General features: G+C 48.7%; 1 protein-coding gene across 1 annotated transcript in view; it reads left to right on the forward strand.

Moving 5' to 3' along the window:
* The window catches only part of NCKAP1 (NCK associated protein 1), a 649,223-nt gene that overhangs the window by 244,907 nt on the left and 386,007 nt on the right, over window positions 1-18,309 (forward strand). Inside the window, exons 13-14 of the mRNA XM_086955458.1 lie at window positions 4,062-4,194; window positions 15,153-15,234. Of these exons, the coding sequence (XP_086811584.1) occupies window positions 4,062-4,194; window positions 15,153-15,234 (215 nt within the window). The remainder of the gene's footprint in view (window positions 1-4,061; window positions 4,195-15,152; window positions 15,235-18,309) is intronic.

Consider the following 18,309-nt stretch of genomic DNA (forward strand, 5'->3'; position numbering starts at 1 on the left):
GCTGGCGGTAGTTATTAGGGGTGGCACCAGTGCTAGAGTCACTGCTAGAGGACCCTCTTCGACTATCAAAGCCAGAATTCTCATCGGAGGAATACCCAGTTTTCTTATTGGTGTATCCTTCTTTAAGGTAAGGGTAAACTTTTTCTTTCTCAAACCTTGCTACATCTTTTTCAAGTTTGGACAATTTCTGTTTAAGGAGATATTCCTGATTATCGGCAATCTCCTGATTAATCTCTGTGAGTTTAGCTGAGAAGGCCGTCTTAGCATTTTTACTAACAGCTGTCTTCATCGCTGTTTCTATAGCTGTTATTTTGTCCAGCAGAGCGTCTGCCAATCTTTTGGCTGTTTTGACAATCAAGAAAAGTAGATCTTTCGTACATTTCCAGGAGACCTGGCACCAGTCCCCTTTGAACTGGTTGTCTTCTAGGAAGATCCTGGGGAAAAGGTTGACTATGAGTCCCTGGGGGGCGATGTTGGCCCTCAGGTATTCAGCCATCATAAGACCATGCATGGTAATACGTAACCACTCTTTTTTCAAGGTGGTGAGTGTTGTCCAGTCGTCAGTAGAGGAGCCAGTGGCGGCAGCCTCTGATGATCCCAAGAGTGAGGGTGTATCCCTCAGGGCTTCGGCTATAGTTTCCTCATCGAAACTGAGACCCGGGACGTCCTCCATAGTGGGACGGGCACCCGGGGGAAAGAGTCGTGGAAGTGAAGGGTAAGGCAAAAGGTATGTGGGAAACACTCAAATACAACAAGTCATTCGAGGTAACCAATGGGCCTCACAGCGAGTTGTCGCTGGAGGTAGCCTAAACAGTTCCGTGGGTTGGCCCACGCAAAGATTTTTAACAAATGGGGGAACAGGAGAGGACGATATTTAATGGGGTCCAGTGTACATGTCCAAAAATAGAGCTAACAGCAAAGTACAAAGTTCCCCAGGGGGCGTTTAACAGTGTGGAGCAAAGAGTTGGTATTATAAATACTGTGGTTGCGAAGGAAGGGTTCCCTAGTCGGAACTTAGAGAGCCTCACACACCCAAAGTAATAAGCGTGGAACACACCCTTACTAGAGGGTGTCCGGTGTCATCATCGGCTCACTGCCCCTCGTCAGACCGGCGCTGCAATGTCCGACGGAGTCCCCAAAGGTACTCTTTTGACGGGGTTCTTTTAGTTCCTTGCCGAAGGTGGATGTGGGTGAGGATGGAAGAGGTGTAGTCAGTGCAGTGGTGAGTGAAAGCGATAAAAAAGGTAATCAGTCCACTTGCAACTTTAATAACGTGGCTGATTCCTTAGTTAAAAGGGGTGGGAGGGGAGTTTAGAGACCGTAAAGGTGTACAGAACAATAACTCTACCCCCTAGTGTGGTCAACATGTTTCTCGCCGGAAGGCGATTCGTCAGGACCAAAAGAATTAAAGTACTACACAAAAAAGTGGCCTCAATGCTAAATCTATATAAAGAAAGCACATACAACCTCGCTGGGTCGGAGGACAAGAGGGCCAAGGGGTCCTGCTCTATTTAGGCGACCTAGAGGTAGGGGAACAAAGTATAAAGACAGAAAGAACAGTTCAAGTCAAATGCAACATAGTGACTCAATGCTCAAATCGTGCAGCGTGACTCTTGTGACGCAGGCTCCACACTGTGAGAGGTGAGGGGGGGTGGTGTAGAAGGGAAAAACCAATTGAACCAGGAATTCGGGTGCAACGTCCCTTCTATGGCATACACCACCCAAATGTCACAATTGGGAATTTCTATTGTGTGTTTAAAAACATTGGTATATACCCGAAGCCTAAAAGATAACAACCCGTCCCTCAGGACAACAACAGCAGGCATACAGCATTAATCAGGTTCTTACCCTAAGGGGATTAAGACTAGGCCCCGCAGCATGCTCCCGTGAGGCCAGCGTAATCCGGTTTAGATACACCTATTGGATGTAGAAATTGGTGGCTGGTAACTTGGACAGGTTAGGTAGAACTGAATGGTGGTACACTTAGTATTAGCGGTAGCGGCCCCAGATGGCACGTAAGACACTCTCCCGGCAGCAGTTAATAATCCGGTTAGGTAGGGAGAAAGGCTGAGCGGGGTAATCCCCATAGACTATGGCCCCCTGGGTAACAGTATTATTCATGCGATTTTAGATACGTATCAATCACAACACTCCTATCTATTATCATAGGGGACAGGGAGGTAGGTGAAGTCAAGCCCTCAGCCCCTTCAGTAATAGATCAGGCGGGATGGGGGCGGGTACATGGGCAAATAGGCCATAATCTTATGCTTCTAAAATATTATGCTTAGAAGAGAAACGCTCAGAGGGACCCCAGGCTTAAGTGAATCAATAGCGTACTCTGTTTCTATATAAAGGGAGACCCGGCGAGCTGGGGGCGGGTCAGGTGAGTGGTCAGGCTTAGTAAACTATATTCTGCATCGCGGGGCCTCCGGGAAGACTTCCGATCAGCAAGGTGATCTACGTCGGGCCCAAGCGGTGATCGAACAACTCGGCCCGGTATTGTCCGTCATCCATGCTCCATGCTGGCATTAGGGCTTTAACGGTCTCGAGTCAAGCTTACCTTGGCGTAGACACTGGAACGGCGGAACACCTACCCTTCACGCTCACGGCACCTGGTCAGGGTGCGGAGCAGCTGGTGGAGGTTTCTGCCGGTGTCCGCCGTTTTAAGGAAGTAAAGGCGCATCTAGAATGCGTCACGCGCATGCGCAGCACCCGGTCTGGTCCGATGGGCGGAACTAGATGCTCGGGTGGTTCAGTGAGGGCGCCATCTTAGGAGTGGCAATTATGCTTAAAAGGATCGCGAATTGCTTCTAGATCAATACCTCGCGGAGGCATGTGTTATTAGACCAGAGGGGGGACGTAACAGGAAGTGCCTGAGTGAGTCTCCATGGAGTGACCATAAGGAGTGTAATGGTGTTGATGTTGGCGCATATTGTGTCATAGTCTACATCAATGTCAGGACCCTGTCTGTAATGACTGAATGTTGCCGGGACTGCGTGACTCAACCCAGTCCATCCATGGAGTTATGTACTGGAGGTATTCAGTTAAAGGCAAGACTGGAGACTTGCCAATCTCGACAATATACCAACAAGTGTTCTGCGTCTGTCACCTGCAGTTGTAAAAACGCTGAAAGTCTTCTAAAACAAAATATCCGAACTTTACCTGGTCACATTTCATCTATTTTCCTCCTCGGCATCATAGCAGGTTTTAACCCCTTTGCTGCGGGGGTTAATCCCCACCTGTGCTGGGGGTGAGGGGGCGCGCACAGCGCTCCCATGCTCATGACGAGCTGAGCTCGTCATGAGTTACGGCGCTCCTGTGCTCATGACGAGCTCAGCTCGTCACAGGTGTATTGCCTCCCGTGGAACGCTCAGCACAGCGGGGGAATTCTCCCCGCACCTGAGCGTTCCACGGGCCATGACGAGCTGAGCTCGTCATGAGCACCGGAGCGACGTGGCTCATGACGAGCTCAGCTCGTCATGAGCATCCAAGGAGTTAAGAACATATTGTGATTTAGCAAAACATAATACATGACTCCAAATTAATAAAATACATTAACATATTCAATAACTGAAAGAAAATTGTCCTCTACAATAGGTTGTGCTGCGTTGAACAGACATGGATGTATATTGAGATGCACAGTGCCATGATTTATATATGAATCTTTCCCTTTTTTGCCTAGCGGTTCTGGCATATGCTGTTTTTTTGCAATAAAAATATTGAAAGTGTCTGTCCAGGCATTGAAACAAAATTAACAGAAGCTCTTTTATGTAGTTTTTTGTTTCTCAGTTCTTGTATTGTTGGAAACATTTGTTGACTTGTAACATGCTAGTGGATGAAACCGGACCATTATTTAAATGAAAACATGTACGCATTGGTCACATTATATCATATGTGATTTATTTCTGCTTGTGGTTTGTGGCACCTATCTAGGTGTTATACCAATTGTTGTGGATTCCTGTAACAGCGGCTGGATCATAAAAAAAATATAAATAAAATAATGCTTCATTAAAAAAAATGTTTTTTAACATTGTAACAGCTTTCTGGTTTTGCTTCCTTAGGCACATAGCTGAACTGATTTTCTATATGGAAGAACTCCGAGCACATGTACGAAAATACGGACCAGTGATGCAAAGATATTACGTACAGTATCTGTCTGGCTTCGATGCAGTAGTCCTAAATGAGCTTGTGCAGGTATAGATATTATTGTGTTTGGAAAGTTGAACAATCCCGAAAGTAATTGTGCAGTATAAATGGTGCACTATGACAGTATGCTTTCATTTGTATATACACATCAACAAGAATACATTTAGTTACTTTCCTCACTTTATTGGAGCATCTGAGTGCATATAGACAAATTTGCTGAGTAATTAAAAGATGGGTGTATTCTCACTTTTCATTGCGGGATGCCTCTATTTCCCTCCTTAAACTAATACTAAGATCGTGAGTTCAGCATGCCCCATATCTGACTGGACCGTAATCTAAGCTGTAGTTCCCATGACTGCCTCCTGTTGGTCAGTCAAAACTTCATTCTGAGCGGTACAAAAGGGGGTGGTGATGGATGGAGCATCTGAGCCAATCAAACACTCACACCCACTCACACCCAGTCAACAGATCTGGGTTTAATCCATCACCGTTCTTTAGCCAAGTCTGCCACCCCAGTTCAGACATGGCCATATGCAAATCAGTCTGACCCTGTGCCTCATGGGAACAGTCCAGCCCGAACTGCCAAGACATGCCTTCCCTGGACGGGAAACAAGCTTCCTAGGACCGGTTTCTGGCATTTCAGTAGTCTTCATTCTGAGGCACAGCACATGCCTTACAAGGTTTGCATCCTTCCTGTCTCCAGCCTGAAACTAGGTACTCCTTCACCTTCATGTCTGGCTTTGGATTCAGGAACCAACCGTACTGACTGTCGTCTGCACAGAGTTTTAACTACCTTCAGCAAGTACTGTGACCAGAGACAGACCCAACAATGGTGCTGCCAGTGTTTGTCTGATCATCTGTGCTGGGCAAGACACCATGACACTTACAACACTATAGCTAGAGACTCTGCTGCGACCCACACATTGCGACAGTCCTGTAGTGACTCCATCCATCAGCCACACTAGTGAGACAGGCAGCATGGTGTACGTTGCTCAGCGTCAGAACTTACCTGACTTTTCTCCCTTTGGCAGCAATGTGGGACTTTTGCAAAGACAGCATGACCGTTAAAGACTGATGCTTAGGTTTGTCATATATGTTGACCAAAGCCTGCTGCTGAGTGCTCTGGGAAGGAAAGGGCAAGGCTTCTACGGGACAGTCGGCCAGTTAATGGGAACTTTGGGTGCTACGTGCACTGTCTGGAGATGAATGCGTGCTGCGGGTTTTCAGGTGTCTGAATGGGGACAGTCTTTGCTGACGAGTCCCTAATTGGTCCAAGCTACAGGTGTGCTGCACAGAATTTATTGTAATTAAAGTCCTCTGCATTTTGCAGCAGTAGTTGGCAGTCCCATTTTGGATAATCAATGATCCTTGGAGCTCAACAGCGAAATCTCATTAAAATGTGCTGCATCTGCTGCTGCCCCCTGTAAGCCCTAAACACTTTTCCTTAGCTTGGCAATAGAATAATGTTTTGGATCATTTTTACATAGCCTGAAATTTGTGACATACATTGCCCAAAAAGCTGACATAAAAAGTGAAACTGCAAGTCCTCGAATGGAGCAATGTGTTGCTGGCTAAAATCTACTACTATTTGAAAGTCGAACCCACTGCAGCTCATTCAGTTCCAGTTAACAGCGCAGTTGGGCATTTCCTCTACCAGGTGCATTCTTGCCTGGTAGAGGATTGATGTATTGTTTCAGTGCACAGTTATCACTATCTCCATAGCCTAGAGAAGGTTACACACTGTTATGATAGTACTCTGACAGCCCACAAAGTATGTTAAAGATCTTATGTAGGCACATTGTGATTGAGTGGGGAAGCAGTTTTTAGACTATTTCTTGGCTGGTGCAACCTTTATAAAACTGTTTCACAGCCATTAAATTTCAAGGAGCGGGTGGCAGATCCTTCTCCTACATTACCCCCAAGACCTGGAGTGAACTCTCCCTCCATATCAGGCAAAGCCTGACACTATAGCTATTCAGAAAGGATCTCAAGACCTGGCTGTGCGGATGATCACAGAGCTGCTCGAGCTCCCCCACGAGACCCTCGCAAGTGAGTAGCGCGTTCTAAAACTTTCTGATTGATTGAAGAAAAAGGTCACAACTCTGACATTGACGCAGTCTAGAGTATTCAGTGTGCTTCACCAGTGAAATGTCTGACTCCTACAAAAGCCATTTCACAGGTACTGCAAATAGATGTGTGTTGGATCCGCGCAACATTAGCATGTAGTATTTTGTCTTCAACCGCAGCAGTAGATAGTTATTCTGATAGATACATCTGCCGTGTGGATTCCTCACCTTGTGAATATCCCCCTTGCGTCAGCAACGTTCGGAAAATTCTTCGTAGCACGCCGGCGTGGACGACGTCATAGGAGCACGGCTTCGCGCGCGACTCCGTCTGACGTCACCGACTCCACATAAGGCCCACGTCGGCGTGATGACGTCAGTTCCCTTTTTTCCGCGTCGTCGACGCTAACGGTTTCTGGGATCTTCTGCGATACTTTTGTATCTTTTCGCTGTTTAGCTGTAATTGTTTCACTGTCGGATTTCGCTTCATCGCCGGAGATGTCGTCGAGGAAGACAGGCTTCAAACAGTGTGGTTCCTGCACCCGGATGATGTCGATCACCGATCCGCATCCCGTCTGTCTGTGGTGTCTTGGTTCGGGACACGATGTCAAGAACTGTCGTTCCTGTGACAAGATGAACCCCAAAGCCTTGCGTGAGCGGGAGGCGAAGCTTCTGCTTGCTAAGGTGAAGGAAAGGGAAGCCGGAAGGTCTTCGAGGTCAGTGTCCAGGCGCTCGAAGTCGAGACAACGGTCGCGGTCGAAGTCAAGGTCGGCTTCGAGGGCGAAGTCGAGGTCGGCTTCGAAGGCCAAGTCGAGGTCGAGAGAGAGATCAAGGTCCAGAGGGAGGTCGAGGTCCGGTTCCAAGTCGGCCTCGGGCCATGCTTCGGGCTCCTCGAGAAAGAAGCATAAGAGGAGTAAACATCACTCCAGACACCACTCTGGCAAGGAGTCTTCGGATTCGAGGAAGAAGTCGAGAAAACATCATAAGGACTTCGTGTCTCCTTCTCCAGCTCAATCTCACGTTGGTTCCCCAGTTCATGAGCCGGAACCGGATCTGGAGTCGCACCATTCATCGGTGCATGAAGAAGAGGTTCCTCGAGCACCGACTCCGGTTGTGGAGCCTGAAGAACAAGAGGGCCAGGGTGCGCCTTTGCCGGATCAGCCTCCTTCGGAGCGGCCGTTGGGTTCGTACCCACCCTTTCCAGGTCCAGGTCAGGATCCCTCGCAGTTTTTAAACGCCATGTTTGGTGTTTACTCGAGGGCGATGTACCCCGCTGGTGCGCCTATGGGTCCCATGGGTCCTTTGTCTTTCAATTTGGGTGTTCCCCAGGCTTATGCCCCGGCCCCATTTATGCCGTTTATGCCGACGCCTTGCACTCCTTGGCTCGGTACGGCGCCGCCGAGGTCGTCGACTTCGCATGCGGCTTCGCCGACTCCGGATCGGCCTCGGGTGGATTCGGATCGTGGCACTTCCCGTCCTCCGGCTCCTCGCTCGACGTCGGCTCCGGCACCGTCGGAGTCGTTACCGGATCCATCGACTTCGGTCCGTATGGAGTGGTCGAGGCGCAGGGCACAACGCCTCTTGGAGGAGAAGGAGTTTGTGGACTCCGAGGTTGAGGAAGGAGAGTTGCATGAGGGGGATTGTTTTGAGGACCTTCAGGATGCAAGTGGCTTGGAACTTTCTCCTGAATGGGGTTTGCCAACCGTTTCTGACACACCATCTAAGGACTTGGCACCCTATCATGTTGTCATAAAGAAGGCTGCAGAGTTGCTAGGCTTGACTTTGCCCACAGTTGAATACAAGCCCAACATCCTTACGGAAGTGTTGCATTCGCCCTCTTCTATTGTGGAGCCTACGCTTCCTTTTACGGATGCACTGACTGAACCGATAAAGGAGGTCTGGAAGAGGCCTTTATCTGCTCCTGCAGTTTCCAGGTCAGTGGCAAGGCGTTACAGGGTGGCTCCTGATGACCCTGAATTTCTTTCCTCGCATCCTGCACCGGAGAGTCTGGTAGTGCAGGCCGCCTGTTCCAGCAGGGCTGCGGGTTCTTTCCCTCAGGTGCCAGCAGACAAGGACTCAAAAAAACTGGACCAGTCTGCTAAAAAGATTTTCTCCTCGGGTAGCATGGCCTTGAAGTCCACCAATGCTACTTGCCTCTTGGGGAGATACGTTCACGCGTTGATGGACTCTGTCAAACAGCTTTCTGCTAAGCTTCCAGAGGACGATAAGAAGAACTTTAACGAGGTGGTCGCTGATACTCAGGCTGCAGCTCGTATGGTCATACAGAGTGGTATGGACACGGCGGACTCTGTTGCCAGAATTATGGGCTCCACTGTGGCTACAAGAAGGGCTGCATGGCTTAAGTCCTCTGATTTTTCTACTGACGTTCAGTCTACTCTGTTGGACTTACCGTTTGATGGGACAGGTCTCTTTGGCAAGAAGGCTGACGTAGCTCTGGAGAGATTCAAAGACAGTCGGGCTACGGCGAAGTCTTTGGGCCTTCAGACGAGGGGCTCTGCGACTAGAAAGTATAGGGGTTTTGGCAGATCCAATTTTCGTCCCTACAATCAAGGACAGCAGCAGCAGCAGCAGCGCCAGAATCCTCTGTATAAATCCTACAGAGGAAAGCAAAGGGGCCGTGGTCGTGGGCGCCAGGTCTCCTCCTCCTCCTCCTCTTCCTCTAATAGCCAACCCCCTCCCCCTGCAGCAAAGCAGCCCTAGATCTGCCATTCTGGATCATGTGGCTCCTGTGGGGAGTCGGCTTACTCATTTTCTTCGGGATTGGGAATCGGTTACATCGGATCTTTGGGTTCTCAATCTCGTAGAAAATGGGTATGCACTTCCTTTCCAGGAGTTCCCTCCCAATTACCCTCCTTGCCAGGGTTTTTGTTCGGAGGACCACCTTGTTCGCTTGCAGGAAGAAGTCCTGGCTTTGTTCAAGAAAGGTGCGATAGAGGTGGTTCCAGAGCAGGAAAAGGGTCAGGGATGCTACTCCCGGTATTTCCTGATCCCCAAGAAGGATGGCAGGTTACGTCCAATCCTGGACCTCAGGATTTTGAATCTCTATCTCAAGCAGGAGAAATTCAAAATGCTCACTCTTGCGCAGGTTCTTCAAGCGCTGTTGGAAGAAGACTGGATGGTGTCGATCGACTTGCAGGATGCGTATTTTCACATCCCGATCCTGAAGTCGCACAGGAAGTATCTCCGTTTTACGGTGGGATCGCAACACTACCAGTTTGCGGTCCTTCCGTTTGGTCTTACTACTGCGCCTCGAGTTTTCACCAAGGTGATGGCAGTGGTGGCTGCACATCTCAGGAGGTCGGGGATACCTGTATTCCCGTACCTGGACGACTGGCTGATCAAAGCGGAGTCGCCCGAGAAGGTGCTTCATCACCTGCAAGAAACATCGCAGCTGTTGTTCAGGTTGGGTTTTTCAATAAATGTGCCCAAATCTCACCTGGTGCCCTCCCAGCGCAACCTGTTCATAGGTGCGGTACTGGACACTACTGTATGTCGTGCATTCCCTCCTCCGCAAAGGATTCGCGACATACAGGAAATGATTCCTTTATTTCACAATGGAGCGGTTGTTCCGGTCCTGAAGGTCCTTCGCCTGCTCGGTCTGATGGCTTCTTGCATTCTCCTGGTCAACCATGCACGCTGGCACATGAGGGCACTCCAGTGGTGCCTCCGCAGGCAGTGGTATCAACACAATGGAGATCTCGGGGAGTCAGTGAGGATCTCCAGAGAAACTGCAGCGGATCTGTCTTGGTGGGGCGTGGAAGGCAATCTGTCTCAAGGAAAGCCTTTTCAGCTTCCACCATCGGTGGCCACGGTGATAACGGATGCATCCACTCTAGGGTGGGGTGCTCATCTGGGGGATCTGGAGGTCAAGGGTCTTTGGTCTCCAGAGGAAAGGCTGCTTCACATCAACCTTCTAGAGTTACGGGCGATACGTCTGGCACTCAAGGCCTTCCTCCCTTCCCTTCGCGGTCGGTCAGTTCAAGTCCTGACGGACAACACGACCGCGATGTATGTCAACAAGCAGGGAGGAGTGGGGTCGCAGTGTCTCTGCAGGGAGGCTCTGCGCCTCTGGTCCTGGGTTCAGGACCACCAGATTTGTCTGATGGCAAATCATCTGGCCGGGGTTCTGAACGTGCGTGCAGACATTCTCAGTCAGTTCTCTGCCGACCACGAGTGGAGGCTTCACCCGGAGGTTGTTCGTTACGTCTTTCAGATGTGGGGGACTCCTCGGGTGGACCTGTTTGCCACTTGCGAGAATGCTCACTGCCCGTCATTCTGCAGTCTCCAGTATCCGATGCAAGGAGCATTGGGGGACGCGTTTCAGTTGAGCTGGAGAGGTCAGCTCCTTTACGCGTTTCCTCCCATACCCTTGATTCCTCGGGTTCTGAGGAAGATTCGCCAAGACCGGGCCCAAGTCATTTTGGTCGCCCCGGATTGGCCAAGAAGGGTGTGGTACACAGATCTTCTCCACCTCTCCTCTCACCCGCCGCTCCGTCTCCCTCTCAGGGCAGACCTCCTCTCTCAGATGGAGGGGCAGGTTCTACACCCCCACCTCCAGACATTACACCTTCATGCATGGAGATTGAACGGGGCAATCTGAACTCTTTCTCTCTCCCTAACGATGTGGTGGATGTCATACTTTCTGCCAGGCGTGACTCCACCAAGTCCATTTATTCGTATAGGTGGAATAAGTTTGTGTCTTGGTGTAGGGAGAGGGATGTTGACCCGTTAAAGGCTCATTTGTCTGATATTTTGTTGTTTGCTCTTTCTCTGGCACGGCAGGGGTTTGCTGTTGCCACTGTCAAGGGTTACCTTTCGGCTTTATCGGCATTCCTCTGCTTGCCGGATCAGCCCTCTCTTTTTAAATCACCTGTGGTTTTAAGATTTTTGAAGGGGCTCACTAATAAGTTCCCTCCTTCTCCCTTTATTGTTCCTCATTGGGACTTGAATCTTGTGTTAACCTATCTGATGGGTTCGCCGTTTGAACCCTTACACAAGTGTCCAATGAGGCTTCTTTCTTTTAAGACGGTCTTCTTAGTTGCAATTACCTCGACAAGGAGGGTAAGTGAGCTTCAGGCTCTTAGTTCCAAGCCCCCGTTTTTGTCCATCCATGCTGAAAGAATGGTTCTTAGGACCAGGGCTGCTTTTCTGCCTAAGGTGGTTACTCCCTTCCACCTAGGTCAATCCATTACCCTTCCTACCTTTTATCCTCCCCCACACCCTTCCAAGGAGGAGGAGAGGCTTCATCGCCTGGACCCGAAGAGAGCGGTTAGCTTCTATCTTGATAGGACTAAAGACTATCGTATAGACGATCAGCTCTTCGTGGGTTTTGCTGGCTGCAAGAAGGGCAGAGCGGTGCACAAGCGCACACTTTCCAGATGGATTATCCTGTGCATCAAGATTTGCTACTCTCTGGCGGGTAAGGACCCTCCTGAGGGTATTAGAGCTCATTCAACTAGAGCAAAGTCTGCTACTTCTGCATTGTCTAGGGGTGTTCCTGTTGAGGACATTTGCAGGGCCGCGACTTGGGCCTCCCTCCACACTTTTGCAAAGCACTACTGCTTGGATGCTGAGGTGAGGAGGGACGGCCACTTCGCGCGCTCTGTTCTCCAAGATTTCCTGGTGTAGCAGAGTGGACACCCTCCTCCGGGAGTGGGGACTGCTGTGGGAATCTATTCACAAGGTGAGGAATCCACACGGCAGATGTATCTATCAGAAGAACAAGTTACTTACCTTCGGTAACGCTTTTTCTGGTAGATACAATATCTGCCTGTGGATTCCTCACTGACCCACCCGCCTCCCCGTTGTCCACTCTGCTATACCTGGTGTTATGTGCAAATGTAATTATGATTTTATCTGATTTTGTATAGTTTTGCACTTTGAATGCATTTGTTTTGCATGTACTGTGTACATTGTGTATATATATATATATATGTACTTGTTGGTCCGTCCGGGTGCCTCGAAGGCACGGAAAAAAGGGCGGAACTGACGTCATCACGCCGACGTGGGCCTTATGTGGAGTCGGTGACGTCAGACGGAGTCGCGCGCGAAGCCGTGCTCCTATGACGTCGTCCACGCCGGCGTGCTACGAAGAATTTTCCGAACGTTGCTGACGCAAGGGGGATATTCACAAGGTGAGGAATCCACAGGCAGATATTGTATCTACCAGAAAAAGCGTTACCGAAGGTAAGTAACTTGTTCTTTATGGGCAAAATACTCATGGACATACCGTAGCATATCTCCTAGAGTGAAATTTCCTCCTCAGAGCCATCTTTCCAAAAGTAAGAGAAACAAGCATTTGCAATGCAATAGGTCTCGCATTTACAAGAGTTTAGGCTATTGTCATTATAAATGACAATGCCTTTTATTTATATTTTGAAAACCTGCAAGCGTTGCGTAAACATGCATTTTGTACTTGTAGTCCTTGCTTGCGAGAAGCAAGCCTGGCAGTAAAAGAGGAGTGGTTACTGCCAGCCTTGCATCTCATAAGCAATGACTAGAAGTGGAAAGTGTGTGCTTACGCACCATTTGCAGATTTTCAAAACACAAAAAAAGGCATTGTCATTTATAATGCCAATAGCTCAAACTCTAGCAAATACGAGACCTATTGCATTGCAAATGCTTGTTTTCTTTAATTTTAGCCATGTTGCAACATGGCTAAGAAACTTTGCCAAAGCCAACAGTTCTCACATAGAGAGGACCTATTGGCTTTGTCAAATGATTCATACTTAACGGAGTGGTATTTTTTTAATGCTCCGTGCAATGGATGAATTGCAGCTAGAAAGAGCATGCTACATGTGCACCATCAGGGTCTCTTGAAAGCAAAATTCCTGCTAGTTATTTTTTGGCTCATTACATCTTCGCACTATGCATTTATTTCAGGTTACAGATAGTGTAGTGAGTTAAACTATCGCCACTGAACCATGCAGTGATATGAAGGTCACATGTTTTATTCCCCACAAGGCCACCTGAGCCTTTCTTCCTTCTGAAGTTGGTAAATTGATTAACTAACTTTGACAAAAGAAACACTTTTCGCTAGGCGAGACCTAAAAATGAACGAAGAGTCGAGGAGCTAAAAACATGCAGGAAATGGGGGCAAGTGCAGGGAGGTCCCATGGTTGGAATAGGGGTCTCAGGAGTGGATGGGACTCGTGGTGCAAATGGGGTATGGCTTTCAAAATATGCTGTGCACAAAGAGGACAGTACATTTTTACCAAAAAGATGCAAGAATCATGTATGTGGGGAACATGCCCATAAAGAGGATGGATGGACTTTAACATATTTGAGCCATGAAGGCTGGAGAGACTTAATTCAATATCCCCCATGCATTTTGCCGGACTCTAAATACCAGAGTACAACATGGGGATAGGACATTGGTTCGGGAGAATCAGTCAATCAATCAATCACATTTATAGAGCGCGCTACTCACCCGCCAGGGTCTCAAGGCGCTGAGAAGGGTGGCAGGGGGGCGCTACTGCTCGAAAAGCCAGGTCTTGAGGTGCTTCCTGAAGGACAGATGGTCCTGGGTGAGTCGCAGGTGGGTGGAGAGGGTGTTCCGAGTCTTTGCCGCCAGATAGCAGAAGGATCTTCCTCCGGTGGTGGCTCTGCGGGTCCGTGGGACGGTGGCAAAAACGAGGTTGTCGGAGCGGAGCTGGCGGGTTGGCGTGTAGAACGAGAGGCAGTTGTTGAGGTATTTGGGGCCTAAGTCGTGGAGAGCCTTGTGTCCGTGGGTGAGGAGTCTGAACGTGATCCTCTTGCTGACTGGGAGCCAGTGCAGGTCTCTCAGGTGGGTGGAGATGTGGCTGTGTCGGGGGATGTCCAGGACGAGTCCTGCTGATGCGTTCTGGATGCGCTGGAGTCTTTTCTGTAGTTTGGCAGTGGTCCCAGCGTAGAGGGCGTTCCCGTAGTCCAGACGGCTGGTGACCAGGGCCTGGGTGACCGTTTTCCTGGTTCTAGTGGGGATCCAGCGGAAGATCTTACGGAGCATGCGGAGGGTGTTGAAGCAGGAGGAAGTCACAGTGTTGACTTGTCTGGCCATCGTGAGGGAGGAGTCCAGGATGAAGCCCAGGTTGCGTGCGTGGTCCGTGGGCTTGGGTGGAGGGCCCAGGGCAGAGTGCCACCAGGAGTCGTCCCAGGCGGAGATTGATGGGCCGAGGATCAATCCGATCCGGTCTTGTCCGAGTTCAGCTTCAGGCGGCTGAGCTTCATCCAGTCCGCGATGTCTTTCATGCCGTCCTGGAAGTTGGCTTTGGCGGAGGCTGGGTCATTGGTGAGGGAGAGGATCAGTTGGGTGTCGTCGGCGTAGGAGATGATGTTGAGGTTGTGCTTGCGTGCGATGGCTGCGAGGCGGCTCATGTAGACATTGAAGAGGTTGGGGCTGAGCGAGGAGCCTTGAGGTACACCGCAGATGATCTTGGTGGCTTCTGCGAGGAAGGGCGGGAGACGGACTCTTTGGGTTCTGTCTGAGAGGAAGGAGGTGATCCATTCCAGGGCCTTTCCTTGGATCCCGGCCTAGTGGAGGCGGGTTGTCAAGGTGCAGTGATTTGCCATATCCAATCAAATCAAACTTGCCTGTTTAAAAATGATACCATGACAGATTGTGCAGACTTTAAAAACAAGCTGATGAAGGCATATCAAAATTTGGTCTTTAAATTCTAAGGATTTGAATGTGTCTTATGCTTAATGGACAGTTCCAAGATCAGCACTGCAGTGGTGTCGTCTCACATTGATTAGTGAAGTATATACTCTTTAACTTTATTTGTTACTGTACAGACATTGCACATACTCAGCTGTGTTATTTAATTGCTCCATTCATCCACTTTGAAGTTTATCTATTTTCTTTGGTTTTGCTTGTTAGCAGTTTCATAAAAACCTGAGTAGCTAAAAAAAAAAAAGTAATACCATTTCTTTTTATATTTTCAGAATCTATCAGTTTGCCCTGAAGATGAATCTATCATTATGTCCTCGTTTGTCAATACAATGACATCCTTAAGTGTAAAGCAAGGTAAGCCAGATTTATGAAAATACCTCAAATGAGATAGCTTGGCAATTTGTTTTAGTCCAGGATACCAAATTTCTTTTTACGCTGTGGCTAGGGTTTTGTGAATATGAGAAATTGTTTCTAAACCCTGATCCTGTTGTTCTCCAATAACATGCCATCAGAATGAAAGCCAGGACATTTCAAAATACAGACTGAAAACTTGGCAATTGTACCGATGAGATAGGATGAAACATCAAGCAACCCCATAATCTGATTAACTGTCTACATGTAGATCTTTTTGACTGCTGGTACATGAGCCGTCTGTGTGAACCATGAGTAAAAGGAGAGAAATGCAGAACTGATAAATACTTTGTGGGTTCTTGTTTAAGCCTTACCCTAGTAATCCTATGGTCATGGTCTAGTATTGTTTTTACATCTCCCATAAGCACAATGTGTGTTTTCATACAGGGAGATGGTAGACGTCGTGCACTTTACTGCTGGCCCCTGATGAGGAAAATAAATTTCCGAAACGCGTCGGGCCTATTTCAAACACGCAACTGCCCATACCAACTAACGCCTTGGGGAAGGCGCACGCAGGCTCGAGTGCTACCCGCTACTTGGACAACCCCACGGAGCGGAATATATTAGCGGCGGTCCTGCTGCTGGGTAGCACCACCCCGAAGAAACGGGGGCCACGAGACCCTCTATCCAAGGAGTCTCGTATGTGGAGCTGCGCGATGGATGAGGACAGGAGTGATGTTTGGGGGCTCATGTTAGAGCCTTTGGAACGAGCAGTAATTTGAAAGTGCATCCATCCAGGATATATGGACTACATCTCCCATAAGCACAATGTGTGTTTTCATACAGGGAGATGGTAGACGTCGTGCACTTTACTGCTGGCCCCTGATGAGGAAAATAAATATCCGAAACGCGTCGGGCCTATTTCAAACACGCAACTGCCCATACCAACTAACGCCTTGGGGAAGGCGCACGCAGGCTCGAGTGCTACCCGCTACTTGGACAACCCCACGGAGCGGAATATATTAGCGGCGGTCCTGCTGCTGGGTAGCACCACCCCGAAGAAACGGGGGCCACGAGACCCTCTATCCAAGGAGTCTCGTATGTGGAGCTGCGCGATGGATGAGGACAGGAGTGATGTTTGGGCGCTCATGTTAGAGCCTTTGGAACGAGCAGTAATTTGAAAGTGCATCCATCCAGGATATATGGACTACATCTCCCATAAGCACAATGTGTGTTTTCATACAGGGAGATGGTAGACGTCGTGCACTTTACTGCTGGCCCCTGATGAGGAAAATAAATATCCGAAACGCGTCGGGCCTATTTCAAACACGCAACTGCCCATACCAACTAACGCCTTGGGGAAGGCGCACGCAGGCTCGAGTGCTACCCGCTACTTGGACAACCCCACGGAGCGGAATATATTAGCGGCGGTCCTGCTGCTGGGTAGCACCACCCCGAAGAAACGGGGGCCACGAGACCCTCTATCCAAGGAGTCTCGTATGTGGAGCTGCGCGATGGATGAGGACAGGAATGATGTTTGGGGGCTCATGTTAGAGCCTTTGGAACGAGCAGTAATTTGAAAGTGCATCCATCCAGGATATATGGACTACATCTCCCATAAGCACAATGTGTGTTTTCATACAGGGAGATGGTAGACGTCGTGCACTTTACTGCTGGCCCCTGATGAGGAAAATAAATTTCCGAAACGCGTCGGGCCTATTTCAAACACGCAACTGCCCATACCAACTAACGCCTTGGGGAAGGCGCACGCAGGCTCGAGTGCTACCCGCTACTTGGACAACCCCACGGAGCGGAATATATATATATATATATATATATATATATATATATATATATATATATATATATATATATATATATATATATATTCACATACACACACACACACACTCTCTCCCGCTGGAAAACCAAAAGGTTACGGGGACGTTATAGTTGGGCTCAGATTTCACTCTTATAACACCAGTGAAATTCAAATCAGCAGATATAGTTACTTGAGCTAACTAAAACCTACTCCTTGAATGCTAATGACCTCGCATTTTACATCACTCATGACATCTCAAATGGTATCACTGATGACATCATCCAGTATTTGATTGTTAAACATATATGCTAAGCTACTACAAAAGTTAAATTCATATTTTAGGTACACTACTAATGAGTGATACTACTTCTAACGTACATTATGTGAGTGGCTGCGTGTATCTGTGTGTGAGTGGCACTGAGTGACTGTATGGTTGTGTGAGTGGCCGTCTGGGTGTATTAGAGAGTGAGTGAGTGAGTGGGTGTGTCGGTGGCTGTATGGACGAGCGACTGGCTGCATGGGTGAGTGAGTGGGTGTGTGAGTAACTGGGTGTGTGGTTGGGGTCTTAATGGCTATATGAATGAGTGAGTGGGTGTGTAAGGGTGAATGACTGGCTGTTGAAGTGGGTGTTTGAGTAAGTGAGTTGGTTGGTGTCTGTAGGAAAGAGCCCCTTTTTGACATGGCCATCCCCACTTTTTGCCTGGTAATTGATTTGATTTCGACTGGTAGTGCACTGTGTTCCTGCTAACCAGATCCCCAATGCCAGATCTCTTTACCAAAAACTGTACAATTGTACCCCCAAATGGCAATACCTTTACCGCTCTCTATAAGTCTCTAGAGAATGATACACTTGGTACATAGGGCCTGAGGTTCCAAAGAAGATCCCTAAGGGCTGCAGAATAAATTGTGGCACTCTAAGGGAACCCTCACCAAACTCATGCAAGGCTGCCATTGCACGCTGCGTGTTTTGGTGCAGAGAAAAGTGAAAGCACAACATGACACACATTCCTGTGTGCAATGCTCCCTAACACTTGCATGTAATATTTGTGAGTGACCCTTACAGCAGGACTTACAGCCCTGAAGCAGGGTGCTGTATATTACATATGAGGACATATCTGCATGAGTAAATATTGGTGCCATGAGTAACAAAGGCCCTTTGCCCACCAAACCCACTCCAACCGATCAAAAGGCTATTGGGCCACCACTGCCAATAGGCCTTGGTAGGCACTGAGGCTCTGATTCCAATGCCTGCCTCC

This window comes from Lissotriton vulgaris, chromosome 2_1 (genome assembly GCF_964263255.1).
Source record: "Lissotriton vulgaris chromosome 2_1, aLisVul1.2, whole genome shotgun sequence".
NCBI classification, from domain to species: domain Eukaryota; kingdom Metazoa; phylum Chordata; class Amphibia; order Caudata; family Salamandridae; genus Lissotriton; species Lissotriton vulgaris.